At 32.2% G+C, this 25792-nt stretch overlaps 1 protein-coding gene across 12 annotated transcripts in view; it reads right to left on the bottom strand.

Annotated features, from left to right (window-relative positions):
* Positions 1-22542, bottom strand: part of LOC111414057 (serine/threonine-protein kinase msn) — a 61286-nt gene extending 38744 nt beyond the window's left edge. For all 12 annotated transcript variants that reach the window (XM_023045221.2, XM_071196637.1, XM_023045222.2 and 9 more), the window contains exons 1-2: positions 22222-22542; positions 21948-22013 (exon numbers count right to left, since the gene is read on the bottom strand). In XM_023045221.2, the coding sequence (XP_022900989.2) occupies positions 21948-22013; positions 22222-22287 (132 nt within the window). In that variant the 5' untranslated portion in view covers positions 22288-22542. The remainder of the gene's footprint in view (positions 1-21947; positions 22014-22221) is intronic.
* Between the last annotated feature and the right edge of the window lie 3250 nt (positions 22543-25792).

The raw sequence follows: 25792 nt of genomic DNA, 5'->3' as shown, positions 1-25792 counted from the left end.
ACATTTTTTAGATATACATTAATTAAAAGAAGACATTAAAAGTTTGCTAAAAATGAGTACACAATCTTTAACAATAAAAATAGGGAAGTCATCGTCGCCAGTGATAAAGTCTTTTTTAAACGATGAATATATTTCTACTTTATCGAGAGAAAACGGAAAAATGCAGAAGGTTCAAGGACAGTCGTCTGGTTTACAATAAATAATTATATGTCCAAGATAAATAACTTCAGAAAAGAAGGCAAAGGAGACCTACACCAGTTGTTCGGGTTTGGTGACGTCAGAGTTCACCAAGGATTATCATACAGCATAGATCCTTTTATAAAATTATATTAGAAACAAGTTTATAAAATTTTTTCCCGGCATCTAAATCATTCTCCGCGTGCTGATCATGATACACGCCAAGAGAAACTCGATCAATAGTAGCAAAATTCGAATTAAAATCTTTATCGAACGCTAACAGATAAGAGAAGGTAAATCGTAACAGATTATCGATGATTGGGGCAATCTACGTTCCATGAGGATTTGAATAGATCAATATAATCACCACAATTAATTACAACTAAAGGTGTCCCGTTTAGTCCAACACTTATTTTTTTTTAATATAATATTATTAGGTTTGAAATGGATTTCGCCGATTTACATCATAATCGATATATTATTTAATCATATTTCCGGAAATACCTAATGACGAACGAGATTCCCAAGATTCCATGAAGGCCACTATGAAGGCAATGTTACCTTTAATTATATAGTTCAATATGTTCACCTACAAGTTCACATATAATTAAAAAGTTTCTTACTTAAGATTGTAAATTTTTAAAACTGTCGAATGGGCTACGAAAATCCACACATTTCAAATAAAAACATTAATATTTATCTTTAATAAAAATTAATGTGGTTGTACTTATCGAACAACGGTCCTAAATCCTCTTATCTAACAAGTATACAGCAATAAAATTACAGCTGGATTATTTCCAAGTGGAAGAAGCTAGTGCTGATGCTACAGGAACAATGTTTACGTCAATTCTTTGTGGGCAGTTAATAAGCTGATATCATTGGCCTCCTAGCTTAGCTAATTTGATGCCAAAGGATTTTTCTATGATTGTCTATAAAATGAATTCCGTGAAGGTATAAGCATAGCACTCCAAAAATACAGTAAAATATATTCAAGAATATCAAACAAATATTCTTAAACCGAAAAGGACAATATTTCTAACATTTATTATAATAAAATGACTGAAAATGTTTAACATTAGTTAATTTCATTAATTAATGAAGTAACAGATGAATTTATTAACCACATCTTGATATTTTTGAAAAGTGGTAAATTCAAATACCTTACAATCATAATTAATACCCTATTTTGTACTCATACATAAATGCAGTTTATATCATCTGTTTTGCAGCACATGTTGAAATTTTACCAAAAGCTATTTGAATTGTTGCAAAAAATTGAGAATATTTTATCTAACTTAAACAATTCAAGTATTCCATGCTAAATTTTATGGAATTAATCCAACATCTAAAGAAAGATTGTCGGATTTAAAAAAAATATTTAAAACATTTATAAACATTTTTATATTTCATTGCCTAAAGAAGAAACAATTCCAACAATATTTGTCTAATAAAAATCCTATATTCGAGAACTCATTTAATATAGCGGAAATAAACAATAAATTTTTCGTTCTTTTGTGATACTTTTTGATATTAACTTTTGGTGCAAATCAATCGTTATTTTGCATATTAGTCTTTAAACCGAATATTTTGACGATAACCGATTTAAAAAAATATATATTCATTGTTCTGGCTTGAAAATGAGGTTTTCAAGTGGAATTTTTATTATAGAGTGCTTTTAAAACTCCCTCTATGCGATTTGATTCAAAACTAGAGTAAAACGTAAACACGTGTATATGTAAAATACTCGATTTAAAATCAAAATAAAACAAACATTTTTTTCCTGGTCGTATTTTGTTACTACGGTAATAATCGACATAAAAGGTTTATTTATATTTAGTTTTAACAATAATAACTATAAATAAACATTGGGGTAAAAAAAAGAACAAATTTTACAGTGAAAATAAACCATACTCTTTTATTTTATTGAGAACGGCATTTGTTCATGAAATATTAATAATTTGTAACAACAAATACTAACCCAGTTAGGGCGACTTCAACATAATAGTTACTGTTTTATATGGTTTAAAAGCTGTAGTTTCTATGACGAGCCACAGAAAAGAGACTTTTTCTTTAAACGTGCTAAATACCTCATATATTCTTTTCTTAACTTACGTTTTCTTATAAACTTTTTCTTTCAAAAATCATTTTTATTAAAGGTTGGTAAAAGTATTCTCATTGCATCATCGTTCACTTTAGTTCCGCTCAGGTCATAGCATCGAACTTAATTAACCACTTTAGGCCCATTCATAGTCTCGTCCAAAAATGATCACCAAATTAAATGAACGAAGTTGTTTGAGGAAAAAATATATTACGACGGTGTATTATGAAAAAGCAGCAAGCCTTAAGGTATATCCACACCAAAGAAACACAAGGGATCATTTTGTTCCTGATTGTCGTAACCTGTGTAGGAAGAAGAAACAATAACAGATTTATAATAAACATTCTGTACACACCAAGAAACTTTCCGTCTACATCAGGTTAGTGTATGTTTCAGTATTTGAATACAATGCGGTGCAATGATGACTTACAAGCAGCAGTCTCTGCAATTATTATTAATATGAAAAAACAGAAAAAGAAAGTTCGTAAAAGTTGGACTGGGCCGACTCTTTTAGAAAGAAATACACATGGTATCATGGGCCTTATGAGATGAAAACCGTTTGCTGATAAAATATGTTCCAGCACCAGATTTACGATAGCCATTATATTTCTTCTTTTCCCTGTAATCTCCACCCACAAATCTTGTTTTTTGTAACGATCTTTAAAATTTTTATCCCATGAGTTCCACAAACACTCGGCATTTTTGTATATCTCAATTAAATGTATAATATTTTCGGTAGACCACTGGAACGACATGTTTTCTGCTTGAAACAATAAGGAACATCCAGAAACTTTGAGATACAAATTCCAGAAATAAACAACATAAACACAATGTTCTTTTGTGTTCCTTTCGGTGTGGAAGTAGCTTTATACTCAGACTATGAATTTGTACTACAAGATGATAAATCACACAGATTGAGTCATGCCGAATTAAGTGATATCATTCGGGATCTGAATTTGTAAAAGGAGAATGCAGAGCATGACTAATTTTACTACAATAATGAAATCTTCGTCAACATGATGTCAGGTTAATACAATACTAAGAAGAAGGTATATTATAAATACACTGGAGTCGAGAAGACATTCATGAGAATCCCCATTATATGAATTACTATTAAAACACTATATCGAGTTGGTAAAAGGTCATAAAGAGGATGAAGTTGGCGGTTATTAATTACATTGTTAACTTGCTGTGCAAAACTATTTTTATAATATAAATGGATAAGTAGTATTTCGAAAGTACTAATAAATCATCGAGCATCGTTTTAGTTTCTATTGTTTATGAACTTTATTATCAAGAATGGCTAGGTGATTTTCTAGCATTTTTTTTGCTCAACTCGGATCTTCCGTTACTTTTCAGTAAAAATCGTGCTATCTCGACTGGTGACTCAAATCTGTTTTCGTGCAAGTTAAAACGCGTTCACTCATTCACTGTTTAGTTTAATTCGAGGTCTATACAAAATATTGATGCAAAATATACAATTTTAAGAGAAATGAAAGAATTGGTACTAAATTTCTAAGCGACAATATGTTCATCGAATGATAATAAACCGTTAGTCCAAAAGAAGTTGTTTAAAAACGAAATTAAGTTTTTATGGCAATTTTATAATGATATTTTTGGTACTACTGGTTCATCATTACACCAAGCAAATGAAAAAAAAAACTATCACAAAAAGTGAAGATAAATTTCTGCAACAAATTACTGCATTTTTGAGTTTACCTATAGTAGATAGAAGTGTTGATCCTATTATTTACTTCTACCTACACTTACTATTATCCCTACAGTCAATACGTTGGGCCTGACAGGCCTATGACATTATGTTTTTTGCTGTAACATTCACATTTTTCAATATACTTTTATTATGTCTTTGGTAGCTTCTTAACTTTATAGGTGCTACAGATTTCTAGAAGAGCGTTGTATAATCTTGTGGAGTAAGATTGCTGTTGTGTCCAATTTATTATATGATAGGTGTTTATCTACTAATATTTTCAACGTAAACAATAGTATTTATTTATTCTAAAGAAATAGGTCTATTCCAAAGTACGGTTTTTAGTCAAAATGGGCGACTACGAAAGAGAAATTGCTAGACTACAGAAAATGTGAGAGGAAGTTCAAACAGATGATGAGGACTTGGAGAGCGATGACGATTCGGTGGCAGATCCTAATTTTCAGGAAGTCAGTGATCACGAGACCGACTCGGAAGAAGACATCGCTGATGAGTTAGTTCATGCACAGAACGTAGCAGAAAGTGAAGCCATTGATAATGAAGATATTGGCGATTTAGAGGAGAGAAGACCAAAATATCTTACTGGTAAAGACGCTACAAAATGGAGAAGACAGTGTGCACGAAAATTGTTCGTGCAAGACAGGAGAATATCATAACCCATTTACCTGGTGTTAGAGTTTATGCCAAAAATGCACAAACCCCGTTGCAGTGCTAGCTGAAGTTAGTGAGTGAAAATATGCTAAATATGATAGTTGAAAACACTAACATATACATACATGAGATAACACAAAATATGGAATATAATTATAAAAAAAACCGGAGTATTGCATGGAAACAGAATGTATCTTTCTGAATACTGAACAACTGATGGTACTGGTAATGATGTATTTCCAGCTGCTATAGGTATAAATAGATTTTGTTTCTTGTTGAAATGTATCAGGTTCGATAACATAAATACAAGAAACCAACGAAAAGAATTAGATAAAATAACTGCTGTCAGAGACTTTTTTGAAAATGTTGTCCAAAACTGTAAATTATCTTACAGTGTTGGAGAATACGTAACATTGGACGAAATGCTGTGGTCATGCCGAGGACGTTGTAGTTTTAGGATGTACATATCTAACAAACCTGCAAAATATGGGTTGAAGATTTTTGCTTTGGTAGACTCCAGAACATATTATACAACGAACCTCGACATATATTGCGGAATGCAGCCGAAAGGACCTTACAAAATATGTAACAAAACGAATGATGTTGTGGAGAGATTATGTGAACCACTTTTCAATTCTAGAAGGAATGTCACCATGGATAACTGGAATTGATATCATGGAAAAGATGTTGCGATATCATCGTCTGACAGTTGTTGAAACTATTCGAAAAAACAAGAAAGAGATACCTTATGCTTTTATACAACCTAAAAATAGAGATATACATTGTTTGGTTTTTCAGAAAAAATCATCATCTTATCATATATTCCTAAGAAAAATAAATGTGTTCTATTGGCGTCAAGTCTCCATCATGATGACTTGGTTGACGATACAGAAAAAAAGAAACCTGGCATGATTTACTTTTACAATCATAGCAAAGGTTAAGTGGATTCAGTTGACCAGTTATGTGGTGAGTATAACTGTGCTCGCAATACCAGGCGATGGCCAGTTGTTATATTTTATGGAATATTGAATGTAGCTGGGATAAATGCTACGGTGATATATAATTCCAATAATACAGAAATCCTAACCAGAAGATCTTTTTTAAAAAAATTGTCTCTACAACTTTTAAAAGACCAATTAGTCAGGAGATCTGACGACATGCATTTGCCAACAGAAAAAATGCATTAAAATTCTTTGGAATGCCGCTTATTACAGAATCAGTTCCTTCAACTTCACAGAATAAAAGAAAATACTACTAATTTTATAAGAACAGAAAAAGTTATTTTTGCATATTATGCAATATTTGCATTTGCTTAGAACATTCCAATGTTATTTGTTCCAATTGCGTGGAAAAAGTTTAGTTTTTTTAGTTTCAAATGTCATTTCTGTATTATTAAAAAAAGTTATTCAAAAATAAAAACATATTGAAGAATGTAACCTTTTGTTATTTTTTCTTAATGAAACAAGTAATAAAATTGAATATTCTGTGTACTGGAAGGTCAAAGACCAATTCTGAAGTAAATAAAAAAAAATTAAAGCAAACAGAATCCCGGAAAAAATGGGTGACGTATTCACTGGTGTGAATTTTAATCGCGTATTCTCTGTAGGGTTATAAAACCGACGATTTATATTAACTCCAATCAACGCAGAAATATTCCTTTTAGTAAACAATGTTCAAAAATGTAATTTTGAGTATTACTTAAAAAGCTATTTTATGTTTTATTTTTATATTTATATACTTTTTTACTAAAATATAAGAGTTCCATCTCGAGTTCCTACAATAAATGGATTTTTTCACACACGGTGTGGTAGATTTGCTGCAACTGCATGTCTTCCAAATCCATACCGTCCAGATGAGGCCACAAGAACTACATTATCATTAGTGGTATCGCACACTGCGTATAGTTACATCATTACCTAGTCTCATTTTCAAAAAAAGAAATGGACGAATCACGCAGCCTGCCCAAAATCCGAATGAAACGGTAGCTAGTTGGGAGTGCATTTGTTTCAGTTGGATCATGTGTGGATTATCTAAGTCTCATATTTAACAATTTTGTTTGTTAATGAATCCATTCAAATTACACATGCATTACATAACATTACATAAATAATGTGCATTCACATTATTTTTTCCCATTACCCATTGAACGAACTAACGACGTTGTGTGTAGTAGACTACCAATAGTTTGGGCTCCATGGTCTATTGAACCTTGCAGAGATGAAGATGACGACCTTATGTCAGAAATCGCTACGTGATGCTTTACAAAATATGAAATTGTTTTGAACGATGCTGAATTGATTTTCACGGGTTTCCGACGACACTCTAGTTTACAACAGCGATGTTTTCGCCATACATCAACCCAATTAACCCAGTTTTTTCAAATTTATTGATCACTTTGCAAATCGTTGGTACATTTGAAAATTTAGTGAAACAGTTTCGGCGTTAACTTTACCTATTTTTGAAAAGGCTTTTCACAATACTAACACATTATTTCTTTGCGTAGTGTTCCATAATTAACAATCGGAACAATTGCAGATGACAGCACTCAAATTTCAGAGTTGCTACTTGCATAAAAAATGGCGACAAATTTAAATTGGTGAATCTTATTGCTTGCAAAATTTCGACGATAATGGTCAATATCACGATGAGACATCGCCCTACCGCTCTAAGCCTATGGCCATTTGCCAATAGTTAAGTGAGATTTTAAGCTACCATAAAGCTTGATGGAATATACACTCCAAAGCGAAAGGTCACAAATAACGATGGGGGAAACCTAGTAATTGCTAACTAGTAACTACAGGTGGAAGATGGGAAAGCAAATGACTCTAGTAAAAACATAAATCAGTGAAGAAGTACATAGGCACACGCTTCACGCTTCAATACCTGTTGTAACGACCAAAAGAAACGAGGAAGGCGGATAACACCGGATGCCACACTCCAAAAGGGAAAGTGAGAAATACTAAAAAGGAACGATGAAATATTAGTACCTATAATTGTCTACCCTCAGATTCCTAGAAATAATGAAATTATTTATACTGTTAATTTCTCTAATTTTTAATGTGTCACAGATTACCAGATTCTCCCAAATATCTGTTTGGATTGGAAATACTTTGAAAAAAATTTGTTTAAATTTCAATATTTTCATAAATAAGAATACCAGAAATCAGTAAATAAAATATCGTAAACGTATTAGTTCTTATCGCTGTGTAAACGCATACATTGGTAAATATAGAAACATTTTTAATTAGAAATCGTAGTCTATGACAGAGATAACACAAGATTAATTTATTTAACTAAACTAAACGTAACTATTTTCAAGGTTTCCTTGTTTCTGATTTTTTGCAACAAATCGACACAAATCAATTTTGAACTTGAATAATAATTACAGCATTTTAACCATTAAATTTAAATCGAATCGACCTTGGTTCGATTTAAGTTTTAGAGACGATTTATAAACGTGTACCGGACAATTTTAATTAACAATGGGGCAAAATATACGTTTGTAAAAGGAAAACTTAAGGGGAACTCGACACAAAGGTATTGTTTCCTTTGCGAAGTTCACACGATCCAAGTACGTAGCTACAAGATTAAGTATTTCTTCGTATTTTACTTTTCTACCACATATATCAGAACACAATAAGAAAGTACATTCTCGTATATTTTTATCGTATCGAACAAAAAGATGAATACGAATAATCTGTTCGTAAAACTCTTTTAGGGAAGTCCATAAGTTTATTTCAAAGTAAAAATATTTTAAGTTTTTCTTAAACAGACCAATTAAGCCGAACGATCTCTCTCGCAGAGTGAGGTCAGGTCCATTGAGTTTGAATGAGTCACTTTATTCAAAGAGACGAAATAGCACTTACAGATGGGAATAGTTGTCGGATTGGAAGAAAATGTTTATGGCTTTTATAATTTTTTCGTAATAAATTATTATCTACACGATAAACGGAATTCCAAGTCATTGGTAAAACGGAAAAGTCGTGATTAATACCGTTTTTTTAGAAAGTATTCTAAGAAAAAACGATTTTTTTTATCTTAACAAAAAAATAGAGATAAAAAAATATCTAATTGTAAGATTTTTTTACATGATCGATTAATGAAAGTGTTTTAAATAGATTGTATTAAAATTTTAATCTTTAGATTGAAGTGAAAATTCGTTGTTTCGTGATCAAAACTAATTACAAGGTAACTAAAACACGACCGACATAGTGCCACATAAAGGACAGAGTCACGTTATCCTCTAATTAATTATACGAAAGCTCCGGAAAGAGGATTTACCTTATTTAACAGTTACAACCAAGTAATCCATAAAATTTTAACGTTTGGAATGAATACGTTACTAAACACGTTACAATCAAGAATCTTTCCCAACCGTAATTATTTTAATTTTTCGTTCACACACAAAAACCCCGAAGGTGACCGGCTTTGTGTGTTAAAGAGAAAGAACGATAAGAGACGCTTATAAACGTGTATGTTGTGCAAGTGTTGGGGGTCTCACTCTTACAGAATCGGATTGATTTATTTTTAAGGACACAAATATTTTTATAGAAGATCAAATTTGCTCATTCTCCTCTTAGAGGTTCTTAAAGGTTTGAAATCATGTTTAGCACCATCTAATTAAGTCAGGGGAAAAGAAAATAGGGAATAACACAAATAAATAATTAAATTAAGTTTTATGACAACATCCCATATTCTCTGAATGTTTCTAGGTTTAGTGTTAGTTCCAATGCTAGTGTTAGTTCTAGTTTTAGTTGTAATTCATCGCTAAGCCTGAATGTTTCTAGTTCTAGATCTAGTGTTAGTTCCACTTTTAGTTAATAACTTTCAGGTTGTAGGTCTAGTGTTAGTTCTAGTTTTACACTAGCACTATCACTAGAACTAACACAAGACCTAGAACTAGAATCATTTGGATTTAGCCGTCTTGAGAGACGTGTGGCTAAATCCGAATATTTATAGTTTTAGGTCTTGTGTTAGTTCTACTTTTAGTTCAAAAAAAATATACAATAATCTAGCACTAAACAATAACTAAAAGTAAAACTAACACTAGAGCTAGAACTAGAAACATTTACTAGAAACTCTAGAGACATACGGCTTTGAGAAATAAGTTCATCATTGGAATACACAAAAAACATATAAATGTTATAATTATTAATGATAGATGGCGCATAAATAATATAATTTAAACATTAATGTATAACAAAATAATTAATCGACAAAAGTCGATATCCAATCACATCTAAATATTTCTTCCAATAAGTTGTTAACTTAGGTGTTTAACTGAAAACCACATAAAATAAATCGTTAAATTCACCACAAATTTTCATTGACTTCCCCACCATTTTCGTGCAATATAATAAATGATGTATATAAAGAGATGTTGAATTACATTTTAATTAATCACCATAATTATAAAAAAAATTCCAACATTTTAATTAAATTGTGGCAAAATTGTCAATTCTTTTTTATGATTACCACCTATCTATAATATTGTATATTCCGGGCCTGTACTTAAGTTAAGCCGAGAGACACAATTTTCTTTCTTCTTTTATACAACCCACAGGTTCGCATTCTTATGGTAATAATCACCCTGAAGGGATCTCGTGCGCAAAAAGTTGTAAAATCTACTATCTGTATGTAAAATAAAATTGTTTAAATGGATGATGTATGCTTTTTTTTTGTAACTTTTTGTAAACAAAATAAAACCTCGATTTTGTCCTTGGGGTGTATTCATCGCATGATTTGTCGCAAACAAAAAGGATGTCGTTGTGCAATAAAGTTAACAGTTAGTTTAGCTTTGATATAGCGTGTACTTTTTACATTATCTCTATAAACACATAGAGATTGTGAATGGTGGGCTTTATTTAGAAATTTTTTATGTATAGATACAGCAGATGAGTCATTCGGTTTAGATCAAGCTGAAAGAGATGGACAAATGTATTACGTATGAATAAAACCGGTTTATTTATGACGATCTTTTTTTTTACACTGAATACTGATTAGATTTTTATTAGTTTTACTTTTTTTTATATCCTAAGGAAATTTCGTTTCTTTTTTAACTAATAGTACAATTTGTATTCAAGGTTGATTTCATTTCTTATCGGTGACTATTGTTTGAAATCTATACATATATTTTAAGGAAATCGTTGAGTGGGTTCAAGAACGGAAATAACCCTTTTAGGAAAAAACCTTTTATTTCTACGTGCATACCATAGATTTCCGTAATACAACAGCAAAAAGAAAATGTTTGGCCAATCAACAAATAGAACAAGCAACTTAGCAACTAATTTTTTTCTTCAACATTTACATGAAGAGTCTTCGATTCACAACGAGTTACGAAGTTTACCAAAAAGTAAAACAAAACGTGATTTGTATGGCTACAGTTTTTCTGTAACAGAATTCCTTTAATTATTGAAACATCACTTTCCAGAATGTGACTGACTGGTTCAGGGTTGCATCGCAAAATGAAATGAGAATAGAATGAGTCGTAGAGAACTTTACCAAGTCACTAACGCATAAGAAAATGCCAACTGCAAAAACAACAGAGAGTAAATAAATCCAAAGAGATCCAAAGAGACTTAAGATTTTCCAAATTCAATAGTATTAAAAAAAAACAACGGAGGAAAGTATTAAAAATAAATTTAGGTGTCAAATAATTGCAGAATCGGTCGTAGCAAATATTACCATATTCAATACCCATTATATAAGGTTGTCCAAAAAGATGCTTCCAGTCATGTATTACATCATTTTTAGTTTTCTACTGTTAAAGTATCAACATGGACACTCTAACTTTAACGCACTAACTTTAGAAGAAAAAAGGTAGCAGATTGGATGGAAGTGTTTGGGCTGCTTTAAATTTTCAAAAAAATAATCTAAATTTTCAGAAGGATGCTCTGAACCGTTTAATTACCCGTCGAGTGTATGACAAATTTATGCACACAGGATTTATGACCAATAACTGTACAGGAAACTGTGAACGTCCCAGAAGTATTAAAACAGAATAAAATGAAAATATATAACATAAAATCTTAAATGTTTTAGACGTAATGGGTCCTCCCAGGAGAACTTGCGCGGACAATTGTTTTATGAATACTACACCTCGCTCGAATGATACAGAGTCTTTCTGATGCTGATAAATTGCTAGCATATACACCCTAATGTTGTCTACTTTATGTAAGATGAAACCACATTTCATATTAGCGACAATGTGAATAAGAAATGTGAAATGAATGAAGAGGATTGCAATCCAGAAGACGAAGTTTCTGATGGTACGTGGAAAAGCGAGGATTTTCATATTTATTTAGTGTTACAGCGTTAGTTGCCAAACATTGCGGTAAAGTTGTAGACACGTTAGTGGTGAACAGCTTTTGTGGTGGACAGAATTTATGAAAAACTAAAAAAACTAGTGATCCAATTGGCAATACGATATATAGCATGCATCTCACGCACCTTAATATCTTGTAAATCATAAAGAAAACTCTTGTAAAATTGAGGTCGAAACATGGTGTGAAGTATCTTACCTACGTGGGTGACGTCGATAGCAAGTCATTTATTGGGATTTTGAAAAGCGAATCAATGGAAAAAATCGTAGTAGTAATAATGCGAATGGGAACGCAATTTCGGAATGTTAAGAATAATAATAAAAGAATTGATGGAAAAGGAGCAGGAAAATTTAAGCTCATTAACGAGTTCACTACGATTTATCCATTCGCTGATACGTAAGTTCGATGGAAGAAATGAAGAAAGAAAATTGGGCAAGCTTCTAATCCTTATCATTAAAATTGCCTAATCAGTGGCATCTGTTGCAAATACCGAAAGGCTTCAGCTAGAGAACTCAATAATTTCTACCACAATAAGCCACCATTGATTACAAAAGTTCAAGAAGTCATCCAATCAATCTATGAAGATTTATCAGGAGACAAACTGTTGACTAGATCTTTAGGAGCACACACATAAAATAACAATTTAAAGATTCAAATTCATTAATCTGTAAACTAAACCGCATTCTGGCACAAAGATCAGTTGAAATAGCTAGCTAACTCTTCTTGTCGTGTTTCAAAGAAGGGTTCGATGGCATTTTGAAACTTTTACACCTTACGCCTGACTCAGTAATGAAGCAAGTATGAGCTGCTCCAAGAGACGCCCAAGCGTTTTCGCTAAAAAAAGAACTAAGCAGAGTACCTGCAATCGTGGTCACACCAAAATATATAGTTTTTGAAAATGAGTGGCGATGTTGTAGCGAATATTTCGAGTTGCAAAAATTACAAATTGTGTTTAAAATATGAATAAATGTGTGGTGAAAATATGTTCACAGTTGTATATTTATTTGGTTCGCCAAAAAAATCCTAAGAAAGAGAAAACAGTCGTAATCACCCTCTTAAGGAGTAACTGAACAAATTTTTATTTTTCGGTATACCAGAAAAATCAAACAATCACAAAAATATTTTAGACTGAAAGAATTGATTATATGACCTCTATAGTCTACTACATATCTCAAAAGTGAGATTACTAGATCCCAAAAAGTTCTAATGATCCATTTTCCTGGAACAGCTTGCATAAACAGAACAGCTTACATAGTTGTCTTTACTTTTTGTCATGGTATCAGTTTAAGTATTCTTGATATAGTATTTTCTACGAACGTATCTACAGGATATAAGTAAGGGGTTTAGATTGATAAAACACGTTTTTGATGCAATAACTAGACCAATGCAGAAGAATAAACAAAAATTTTTTTTTAAAGAATGGACAGCAAGCAGATGCTAGCTTTAGTACAATCCATTCCACATCTGTTGTCGTAATTATTTAAGTGTTCTTTTCAAGTTTCCAGTTTTTATTAACGTTGTGGTAAAATTTTAACGTTTTACATAAACTTAACTGGTGAAAAAGTTTTATTATAATTCATTCGTTAGTATAAGAAAACCTCTTAACCAATAGCAACATTTTTATTATTTCCACCAACATCTTCTTCAACAACTTCTTTTCTAATATGCTGTGAAATGCTCTTTCACATGAACTTGTTTCAGCACCTAAATTGCCCCTAAAAGCACATATGGAATTGTTAGTTTTAGATTTTGACAAAAGTATTCTTAATCAAGGCTTCTTCTAGTACTCTTTGAGTTACTTCAGATTTACCGATTTCTAAATCCTTTAGTTTAATTTTTTTGCTCAAAATATTAATAACCTGTCTAAAGCAGTTAGTCAAAAGCCTAAATTTTAAAATAAAATACATTTTCTGGTCAATAGCTACGTACTGACATGAAAAATTACAAAAAGTATCCAAACTATTATAGACACTAACGCCTTGTTAGAGATATTTAAATTTACGAATGTCCTCAGAATACAGAATGTACTCAGAAAAATGAATTGAAATTCCACATTATCATTGGATCTTTCTATCATAAAGCATTTACCCATAATTTATAATACTGAAACTTTTAGAGTGGATTATATTTGAAAATTTGATTTATTTTTCAGTAAATAGTAGGATTTTTCTTTCTCAACTTTGATGTTACCAAAATTGTAACATCCAATGAACGATTCCACTGCCGGAAATTGCAAAATAGTGAACAATTTTATTTAAATATTTGGTTGATTCGGTTTTAAATTGAGGTATTTTCGTTAGGATATTGAAATTCTAATTAAATATTTAGTTTTAATTCTTGCGAGTTTAGATTCTGTTAGAAATATCCGCCATCTATTGATAAGTAGATGTTCAACTTTCTTATAAATACTACATATTACACGAATGATGTATGACTATATCATGTTAGCAATAAGATTGTAATTAACGTTAAAATTTTGTAATCCTGCTTTTTAAGTTTTGTAAGTACTTGTAAGTTGTTTGTCTTTTTAGTCATAATTCTACATAGCGTTTTAACATCAAATAATGTTTGAAGAAAATCTATTTTCCCAATAATAGACAGTGGTTATACAGGGATTTCACTCCTGTCAGAAATGCTTATAATAAACGTTGGGTTATATTCTGATATTACTCGTCGTTAGCAAGGCTTTTGCTTCGGTTAACCATTGTTTCCCGTTTCCAACGTTATCTGCTATTGGATTTAATCCTTCTTGTGTCTCCTGGCTCGCCTCTCCCGTCGCTTTTGGTATATGCGGTCGGGTCTACACATTTTTCTGCCTATAGAATTAAATTTCCAAATTTTGTGAATATTATTATACCAATAGTATCTCGCGTATTTAAAACGACCTTTCTATATTTCTTGATTTGGTCCACTCAAATGGTGTTCAACGTTTGTAAGTTTCTGGATCCAAATTAATATTTATTAATTTAAGCAGAACGGAAGGTAAGAAAATTTAGTCTTACTTTCACACATTAAAAAGAGTTTCTTGTCTCATTCCTTTTTATATCAGGTGTAATTTTTCCTCACGTTTATTATACTGATCCAATCTATCAGATTGGACCACATCTCTTAAAACTACGAAATAATTCATCACGTGTCCACTCAATCTTGGTCTGACACCTAATTTACATCCGATTCACAGAATTGAAATCTTTCACAAGTCGTCTTCTGTGCAATCAATTATTTTGTGGTACAGCTTGCCTGCTGTTGCTTGTTGTGTCTTATTTGCTCGTCAACTTTCTTCTTCTTTGCTGAATAATAACTGACATTTCACACCATTTCTGTTAATTTCCATTTTTGATTCATTTGACAAAAACTAAAATTCCCGAATTCCCGTGCAAACTGATAAGGTCGCATTAAACTATCTTAAAGTTATGAATATCGGATAAGGAGAAATCTAGAGTCAATATTTATACAGTAATTTCGTCACCATAAGGAATACATTTTGGTAAACTTAATATTCGGTGTAAATTAACTAATAAAATAATAACAGATTGCCTGGCCTTAAATTAAGAGTGGTAATTAAATGGTTAACATGAAATTCTTGTAGGAATATGAATCAGCAAATTCTTATGTGGGGAGTTGGAGTTACCAATATTTTTATTTCGAACGCACGTGAAGTATCACGTTGAAGTCACTAAATATATGGAAATGTTGCCACATATAAATAGTTGTTAAAATAAGATGTTGAAATAAGTGATAATTTTTATTGACGATTTAATGACGAATTCCAAAAATAATAATGATACATAAAAACATACATGATAGCGTAAAATGTATATAACGCATTTTTGATTAGAATATTTGAAATGAATATTCGGAAATGTTAAAAAAAATCTTTTGTTATTTAGATACCAAATCTAAACTTCGATCACTCCCCACAGCACAATTTTTAAATTTATGGCCAACTTCAGGTATGCTTTATTTTTCACATTTGTTTCCCAACTCCAATAATTTAGTTGATTCTCTCGTTTAAAGTGAAAAACTTTTTCAATGAATAATAATTTACTATCTTCACACATTCAAAATGCAAAAACTTACAATAGAAAAAAGAACACAGTTAACATTTCCAAGACAATAACGCTATTTAAAAGAAAGTATACAGTCTGTTTGGGATCGTTTTATAAATATTATCGCTCTCCGGGGTCTCTCCGGGTCGTATATTAAACAGACGGAAGTCGGCCGTTTTATATTTAATCTAAACGGTCAACACCTTTCCCATTCTCAACATTTCGTAATGTCTTTCGCACTCAAACCACTTTAAAAAACAGTACAGTAAAACTTCGATATAAAGGACCTCGTTAGAATGCAGTTTGGATATAACGGATAAAATATTTGTAAGTCATACTATTAATATTACTATTTATCTGCTACATAAAAAGTTGAAAATGGAAGAAGCTTTTTTTTTGCTTTGTCAAGTTCTTTTGGTTATTGAATTGTAAATCCAGAGTTTTAACGCAAGACAGGTCAACTAATTTCTCTTCTACCATTAGTGTCACATCCTAAAATATTTGTAATGGATTTTGAATCCACATGTTACGCAAAGTTTTCTTTCAATTTCGATAAATGATCTTGTATTATGCATCTTGTATCTGAAACTTTTTCGTCAGTTAATATTTTCTTTTAATTTGACAAAAACATGAGAACATAATCAAATACTAATTTCTTAACTCGTTGTAACCAGAAATCATCTTTTTTAAATAAAAGTTTATAAAGGGTGATCCTGATTGGGCTTTAGGATTTATTCTTTGAATAAAACGCAAGATATTTGAAAAATTCGAATTTTATGAATCTTGGCAATTATGTATGCCCTCTGAGAGATAATATGACCAGAAAATTCGGTTGAAGTAAAGTAGCTGTTTCACGTGTTGTGTGACATGTGACATTTAAGTTCAAATCATTGGTTTCATCAAGAAAAAATTGTTCAACATCTCCCGATTTACAATAACACAGCTACCGATTTCGTCCTCAAAAAACTACGGACTAATGATTCCTCCAGTCCACAGTGCACACAATTTTTCTGGATGCATTCTGGATGCACTACCCCAGCTGCGACAATCTTGGCGATTCACATACCCATTCAAATAAAAATGGGCCTCCATATGACTTTCTTACAAAAATCAGCATCCACTTCTTTGTTTTCTGAAACCCAGTTCCCAAATGTACGGAATTTCTGATAAGTTTAGATTCTGCAATTAAGTTCTTGGGTCAGTTGAATTATATGCGCCTTTAATTGCAGATCTTTAAAAATTCGTTGTGTAGTGCCATATCAAAGATTCAATTGCTATGAACGGTGACGGATTAATGTGCTTGGTTCTTTTTGCACACTATAACGTATACGAGCAACATGTTCATCAGAACGACCTCTGCGTTGATAGCGAACTCTTTGTGTATTAATAACCACACCACTTGTCTCAAATTTTTACAATAGATCACGAATTGCACTCTCATTTGGAACATTATTGCGTACAAACAGTGGTCCAACTTTTCTTCGTGTAATCGTAACTGATCGTCGTTTTCATAATAAATTTGCACGATATTTACGTATTTCTGCACAGTATACGATGCCATGATGAATTTGGCATGTGTTTAGATACCAACTGTTAAAATGCAAATTTGGATCGTCTTTATGTTATCATTACAAATATATTAGTCTATTTTCCTTTCACAGTGTAAATTCATTAAGTAATGAAAATATATCAGCCAAATAAGCAATTTTAGCAAGCCATTTATTATTTCTAAAATTCTCTCTTAATGATGATTTCTGATCATTTCAAAAATTTCTATTTCTACTCTTAGATCGAACAATCTTTTGAGTACTTTGCCCCTTGAAAACCATCGTATATGAGAGTTAAGTAACAAATTTGTGTACTTTAATTTGCGAAAATAAAAATCAAGAGAATTGAGGTTGGGCGATCGAGATGGCCAGACTAATGTGCTATCTCTACTTATCCATCTTCCGGCAAATAAAAATCAAGAGAATTGAGGTTGGGCGATCGAGATGGCCAGAGTAATGTACTACCTTGACCTATCCATTTTCCAGGAAGCACCTTATCTACATGTCATCGCATATATCGGATATCTAGGATACTAAAAAACTTTTACTATAATTTTTTACACCAATTAGTCATTATTTATCATGAGGAATAAATCCCCAATCTTATGCGTGTAGGTTGAGAATCACCCTGTATATCTATGTATTTTGACCTCACTGTTAAAAAAAATTAAAATGCATAAAAAATTATATAATAACAATAGTAATGAAAGTTATACCGCTGTGTTATGGTGTATGGCACCAATAACGGTTCATAGTGGCAAGAAAGTAGTTGGCAATGCATCCGATATTGCTGCTTGCAATTTTAATGACGGTCTTACAAGCATTATGGAATGTACTAAAATTAACAATTGGAAGATCATGGTTTGAGTTTTGCCACGATGACTGATGAATCTAAAGAAGCTCGTAGAAGCTTATTGTCAGACAGATTAGCTAGAGAAGACGAAAATAAAATTTAGGATGAACAAATGTACACTGCAGGAATGGCTGATTAAACGTCTTTTTCTCACGTAAATTTTTCTGGACGGAATTTTGTTGAACAGTATAGTCGGGTTTAGCCCTCTTAAAAGACGTACGGCTAAACCCGAATATTTCTAGTTCTAGGTCTAGTGTTAGTTCTAATACTAATGTTAGTATATTTTTATTGAACTAAAAGTGGAACTAAAGGTAAGCCGGCCCATACGCTATGATGTAAAACTGTTACATTTGCATGCAGAACTATGATGAAGAAATATGATCGTCTATGTCCCAAAACTGATGACGCTGTTTGGGCTAGGCATGACACGATAAGATCTGGCTGAGTCTCTATATATGGTGCAAGCCTCTACGTGTGGTGACAGTTCATGCCATTCTGCTCAGTTTTAAATTGTTCTTCGCAAGCGTATTATGTATCCAAATTTGTTTACGGAATGGCTGTTCGTTCTACAATTTTCAGACTGTCGATTCTCTCCCCATTATCAACCGGGCAATATTATTCTTAATTTTTAAGTAAATAATGTATACTATCATTTTTAAATAAAGAACTGTAATAGTATATTAAAAAACAAGTTTCGTAAGACAAGCTTGAAATGCACGAATTCAAGATGATAAACGAGTGGCGAAGCCACGAGTTTTTTAATGAATGAGTGCTTTAAGTCTTACGAAACATGTTTTTTATGCTATTTTTTGTAATTCGCGTTTTTATCCTTTTTTTTAACAAAAATAAAATAAATTTTGACAATGTAGGGAAATAGGTATGTAGCAGTTGGTAACACCGTAACACTTGAAAATAGAAATTTGAATTGACAATTAGAGAAATTGCTCAGAGTTCAATGTCCTCATCATTGTGGACCTTGCATTGGAAATTAATGACCTAATGTCCAAACTTGAATTGGTTCCATAAAATGTTACTAAAATCTCATTACAGCATCGGATGCTGTAAGGAGTCTCATTACCGCACCCGTTTGAGTACTGTAATAGCTTTCATTACCGTCGCGAATTACAAAAAAAGCTTTATCTATTTTATTTATTCGTACTGTAGGGTTAAGATACATAAGGACACTATGCATGATAACGAAACAGTGTCATGTAAGTACATTTTCAAAATTAATATTGCCACTATTCTTGATATGTAACACGATCATGTTGCCAAGACACGCGGCCATCATCAATAAAGTACCTTGCAAAACGTTCTCCGACATGTTTTGCATCCATGCGCAAATAATTCCTTTAGTCATCGACGTCTAACCGTAATTCGTTCAGTAAATTCGTGTGAGGATACTGTTTCTGTTTTTTCAGCCAATGTTTTATCCATTTTGATCTTCCTTCCTTTCTTTTTCTTCACTAATATTGCGATAGCAGTAGCAATTAAATATAAATCATGTTGCCGTATTATATTCCTTATAGTTAACAAGTCGCACTTTTCAGTCGCAATGAAACTGATACTAAAACAGACAAGTAAATTTGAACCGTGTGTTCCATAATTTTCGTTTCACATTTACTCGCATGCAAACATGCTTCAGTTTTGCATCACCGTGTATGGGCCCTTTAAGTTTGCACATGTATGGATTACTGGCACCAGTTTAGTTACATGTGGAAATGGCAAAAATCCATTGGCGCCAGTAATTATAGCGTCGATAAAGTTGACCGATCGTCAACTTCTTGGCGCCAATAGTAGTATTGGTAAAGCTACAATATAGACGTGTTCATCCACCAAAATTGCGAAAATCTTGTAATAAACCGTCCAAAAAATGGATATCACAACAAATAATACAGTTTTTGGAAACATATGATGAATACCCGTGTTTGTGGAATCATAAAGTTCCAGACCATAAGGACCAAACTGCAAGAAATGAAGCCTTAAGAAAGATAGTTGAGATTATGTCGAAAACAGTTCCCAATTTTGACAAAAACTAATGAACTATACAAGTGAATACCAGAAGGTTTTAAATTCGTGCAGAAGTGGAGCATCAGCTAACGATGTGTATAATTATGACATAATTATGTGTATAATTATGTATATTCATGACATAGTTCTCTAATTAAAGTACTTGATGCACCTAAGTAATGTCTACGTGCAATGCACGATCGAACCCAGCAGTTACGTTTTCGTTTTTTTTTTTGTTAATAACATGTGGAGTTCCAATGAGCACATTTGCATTATCATATTGATGCTAGCACGAAGTACATCACTTGATGCCATTTTTATTACTGTGCTAGTACACAATTATCACATTTATGTGGAAACAACTACTGGCGTCACTAAATTGGCTTCTTACTGGCGCCAGTAATCCAAGCATGTGGAAACTCAGCTTAACACTAGACCTAGAAGTTGAAACATTCGGGTTTAGCCGTTCGTCTCTTAAGGCGACTAGTTAGTGTCTAGTTTTAGTTGCATATTTGTCAATGAACTAAAACTAGAACTAACACTAGACCTAAAACTAGAAAGTTTCGGGTTTAACCGTGCGTCTTCAGAGTCTTTGAAGCGGAAATTAAAAATCTTTTTCAGTAACCAAGAACATTTAAAAGAACAGAAAAGGAATAGAATAAATCGTGAAACAAAAAAAGATGTGAACACGAACGGTTGCAACGTGGATAAGTTATTTTAAATGCAGCCGGTAGATTTTGCGATGACCTTGAAGGAACTAAAGAAATTTTAAGCGTACCAATGTAAAGTGTTAAAACGTGTGAATGGAATTTTGTTGAATAGTACATATTTCATTGGTGATTCAATGATAAATCTAAACAATTTAGAAATTTCTTGTGTGTTTAATCCAAGTTTTTACACCAACATTGGAAAAAAAACCCAAGATTTTTTATATAAAAGTAATCAAACTTGCTTTATTGAAACAAGTTCTAAAAATAATGTTTGAAACGTCAAAATGAATTCAAAACTGATTAAAATAACAATTTCATGATTGATTTCAAAAAGTTTTATTCGATATTTAATTTCCTACTTTAAAAATTGAAAGGAAGCTTGATTATACGGGTATTTTTAATCACAATATAAAAGCTTTTGTGCACGTGTTTAAGTATGTAAATTAAAGATTGAGGAGGAGCGCCCAAAAAAAACTAATTTAATACTAAATTTTATGCTTAAATTCATTAATATTCATTAAAAAATTTTATTTGTAATTAAGAATTATGTTGAAGCCTTCAAGGTCAAAAATCAAACAATGAAAAAAGATATCTTAATTGCTCTAGGTTTAATATTTAACTTTATGAGTAAGCTCTGTATCAATTTCCAAAAAATTAAAGACTTAAATCTTTGCAATATGATCTCACAGATTATTATCAGTAGTAACTTAATTATTTGATAAGAAAAATTAACTAATAGAACGATTTTAAAAGGAATTATGAGTTTACTAATTAAAATAATATTTAAAAAAAGTACAAATTTACCTTGTAAACTTGTCCGTAAGTTCCATTTCCGACAACTTCGATGAGTTCGAAAATTCCAGCCGGATCCTAAAAAAAGAAACGATCTTTTTTCCTGATTGGATTCAAGAATAAATTGAAATACAGAAGTAGAAAACACCCATATAAAAGCGACATGTTTACACGGCCACGAATTACAATTTATTTTACTAATTACACGTGAGCAAAATGCAAATGATAAGTACACTAAATTAATTACGAAACTTTAAGATTCGTTCGACTCGTAAAAAGAACTTACTTTAAGGGCGGTTAAATCTATATCATCGAGGGAACAGTTCACCGATGGTGGCAAGTTCTGCGCCATTTTGTCTTCTCACAAACCAAAATAAACCGTATTACAATCGCTAAACGATATCTAAACAGAACGAGACGGTTTCCAATCCGCACATTAGATTCACACGTCCGATACTTAATGAATAATCGGGCATTATTTTCACAGTTTTTGTGGTTTTAAACACCGGGCGACCAATACGTGCATCCTTCGGCGCACCTACAACTACAAACGCACGCACTCTTCCCAGATTTACTCACGGTTTTTCTCGTTTCCACCGACAAACCATACTCAAATTGCGCATGTTCCATCTTGTTAATATATCACATTATCCATAGATAGCAACACTACAACAATTTTACAGTAACCTAATCATATTTAGAAGGAATCTTTTAAAGGTTAACAGTTGCGTCAGTTTTGACATATTGATGACATTAAAGAAATCTGTTTTATCGACCTGGAATTGAAGTGAAACTTATTGTAAATTATAAATTATCAAAAAATTTAACGAATTTAAAGCAAATATTTAAAAAATGAAATAATAAAATAAAATAACGTAAAAACGTTGAACGGTCGTTGAAATAATTGTGTAAATCTATGTGAAGTGCTAGTACAACTTTTCGCAAATAGATGTCGCATTATTAACAACTATAATAAACGATAATAACTTATTATAGTTTTGCTGGTAAATAAGATTTATAAACATTATAAACAAAAGTAATTCATTGTCAGAAATCTGGAAATCTAAAAATCAATTTAAAGTCAGAAGTCAAATGCAAAACTTTTTGCTCCTCAACTTTATAGTACAGCTTTTTTACATGGTACAAGTTTTAAAAATGGTTTCACGCTAAATTATTTAACTATGTACATACAGATAACTTAGAAAGCCGTCTCATACCTATGATTCAAAACGTCCAACATGTTAAAATATTATTAGGTTGGTTAAACAAAAAATCACTAGAACTGTCACAATTATTTTAACGGTTCATGTTGGTAATAATTTTCTTTTAAAATTTAATATTGGTTATGTTTAGCAATTATTCTCAAAACAATAAAAATATCATGCATTAGCGAAGCAAAAATCGTTTCTATTAAACAAGAAAACACAAAAAAAGAAGTAATAAATTCTCAAGTTGTCTATAGAAATTAAGGTCTATCAAAAAAGATACAAATTTTGCTTCAACGGGGCTAAACTTTAAAAAATATAGTTCTGAAACTATCAAGTTTTACATTTGATAATCGTGATATACAGGAACAAAGCGTGTGTAACACTTAATATCTTGAAGATATAATAAACGTAGCAGGTCATATGCCTGCAAAGCTTGGAGTGGGGTGTTTGAGATTAAAAAACACAAAGAAAAGATGACGAGATTACAGAGACAGATTTTGATAAGAATTGTCAGTTGTTACAGAACTGTCTCTACGGAAGCGTTATTGGTCATTGCAAACTCATTTCCAATTGAGTTGATGGCAAGAAGGTGAATGTCTAGATGGAAAACAAAAGAGGATCGTGATATTCTGGAGGAGGAAATAATGCAGGAATGGAACAATCGATGGACCACGAACACTGGTAAAGCACATTGGACGAAAAGAATAATTCCAAATGTTCAAACATGGGTTACTCGGAAATGGGGAGAAATAAATTATTCTATGTGCCAATTCTTGAGTGGTCATGGTTGCTTTAAAGCCTACTTACACAAACATAAGAGAAGAGAGGAAGAAATGTGTGATTATTGTGAAGATAAAATAGATGATGTGGAGCATACATTTTTTGCTTGTAAAAGATGGAATGAAATACGCGAGGAAATGTGGAAAAAATTGAAAATTAAGCTAACGCCGGAAAACTGTACGAAAGTTATGCTAGAAAGTGAAGAAAAATGGAAGATTGTGGAAGAGTTTGTAAGGGAGGTAGTTGTAACAAAGGAAAGGGAGGAGAAGGTACAATGGCAGAGAGAATGAATTTACAATACTCCGAAGAAAGCTCGTGAGAGTGTTCCCGCAGAAGACGAGGAAAGGGGTTTTCGGGGCTTTCGTGCCTTAACCCCACACTATGTGACCGCTCAAGATCCCAGGTCAGATGTCTGTTCGCAGATTTTCCCCAACCTCGTAAAAAAAAAGGTCATAAATATAGCGCCTCTGCTGCAGGCGGCCTCGGTTGTCAATGTATATTGAAACTATCATGTTTTATATATATTATATATAATGGAAAACAGGCCACAACAGCATTGTTCATGGATGTTACAAAAGCCTTTGATACTGTACATCATTCAATCTTTTTGACCAAGTTGGAAAGACTTGGTTTAGAGGTGTTAGCTTGTCATAAATGAAATCCTATCTATCAGGGAGGTTACAATGTGTAGTTGCCTACAGTGAACAGGGAACAGAAATAAGATCAGCTTGGAGGGAAGTCAAGCTGGGAGTACCTCAGGGGAAGTATCTGAATAAACTTGCGGATTGGTTTGATGTGCACAACATATATTTAAATACAAAAAAAAAACGAAAATTGTTAACTATCACTTATGCTTTGATCAGATCTAGGTGAGGTATCGGGATATTGAGATTGCCAGTGTTGAAGAGATTCCGTTTCTGGGTTGGAAAATGGATCCTGGACTGGCTTGGACCAATCATATTGATTTTCTTGCTGGCAAGATCAGTCATTTCTCATATGCCATTCGGATTATTTCCAGATCAGCTGGCATTGAAGCAGCATTAAATGCCTATTATGCATATGTTCATTCCTTGCTAAGATATGAAGTTGTCTTTTGGGACCGTGGTGTTGGTATAGATAGAATATTCATACTACAGAAGAGGTGTGTAAGAGCAATCTTTGGTCTAAAAAATACTGATAGCTGTAGAAGTTACTTTAAAAACTATAAAATATCTACCTTGTATGGAATTTATATTCTGAAATGTGCCGTATTGGTTAGGAGGAATAACTAGAATATCACATCCTCGAGACACACGCGGGAGGGTGAACTGCTATCTGGTGCCACCAAAAACGCACCTTACTAAGATTCAGAAGACGGCTTTGTACAAAAATATCAAAATCTACAATCACATTTCGGAGGGTACAAGAATCCTGCCAGTTCCAAGATTCCGGAGAAGACTGAGAGCTGTTGTCACGGAAAATCCGATGTATACCATTGATATGTTTTTCCAACTTAATGTTTGAATTCAATTTGTATTATATTACAATGTAATTATTGTTAAATTGACGCACTCTACGCTTTTTTGGTAAAATGTAGTAATAAAGTATTGTTACTATTATTATTTTTATGTTTGAAGAATTTGCCATATAGAAACCAAGCGTATCTAATACTTAATAACTAATAGAAATATAGAATGTAGCAGATTTCGAATACACCGCATCGGTGTATTGGCTAGCAATGTATAATGAAACTATCAAGTACTACATTTGACAAACCTGATAAATATAAGCCAAGTACAGAATGGGGTAGATAAACTGCACTATTTAAAACTATTAAGAAATGTTATAAAACAAAGACAAAAGATTAAATTTGAGTTAGTTGGAGTGATT

This window comes from Onthophagus taurus, chromosome 6 (genome assembly GCF_036711975.1).
Source record: "Onthophagus taurus isolate NC chromosome 6, IU_Otau_3.0, whole genome shotgun sequence".
In the NCBI taxonomy this organism is placed as follows: Eukaryota; Metazoa; Arthropoda; class Insecta; order Coleoptera; family Scarabaeidae; genus Onthophagus; species Onthophagus taurus.
Note: the sequence above shows the minus strand (reverse complement) of the source record. Positions and strands in the feature narration are given on the sequence as shown.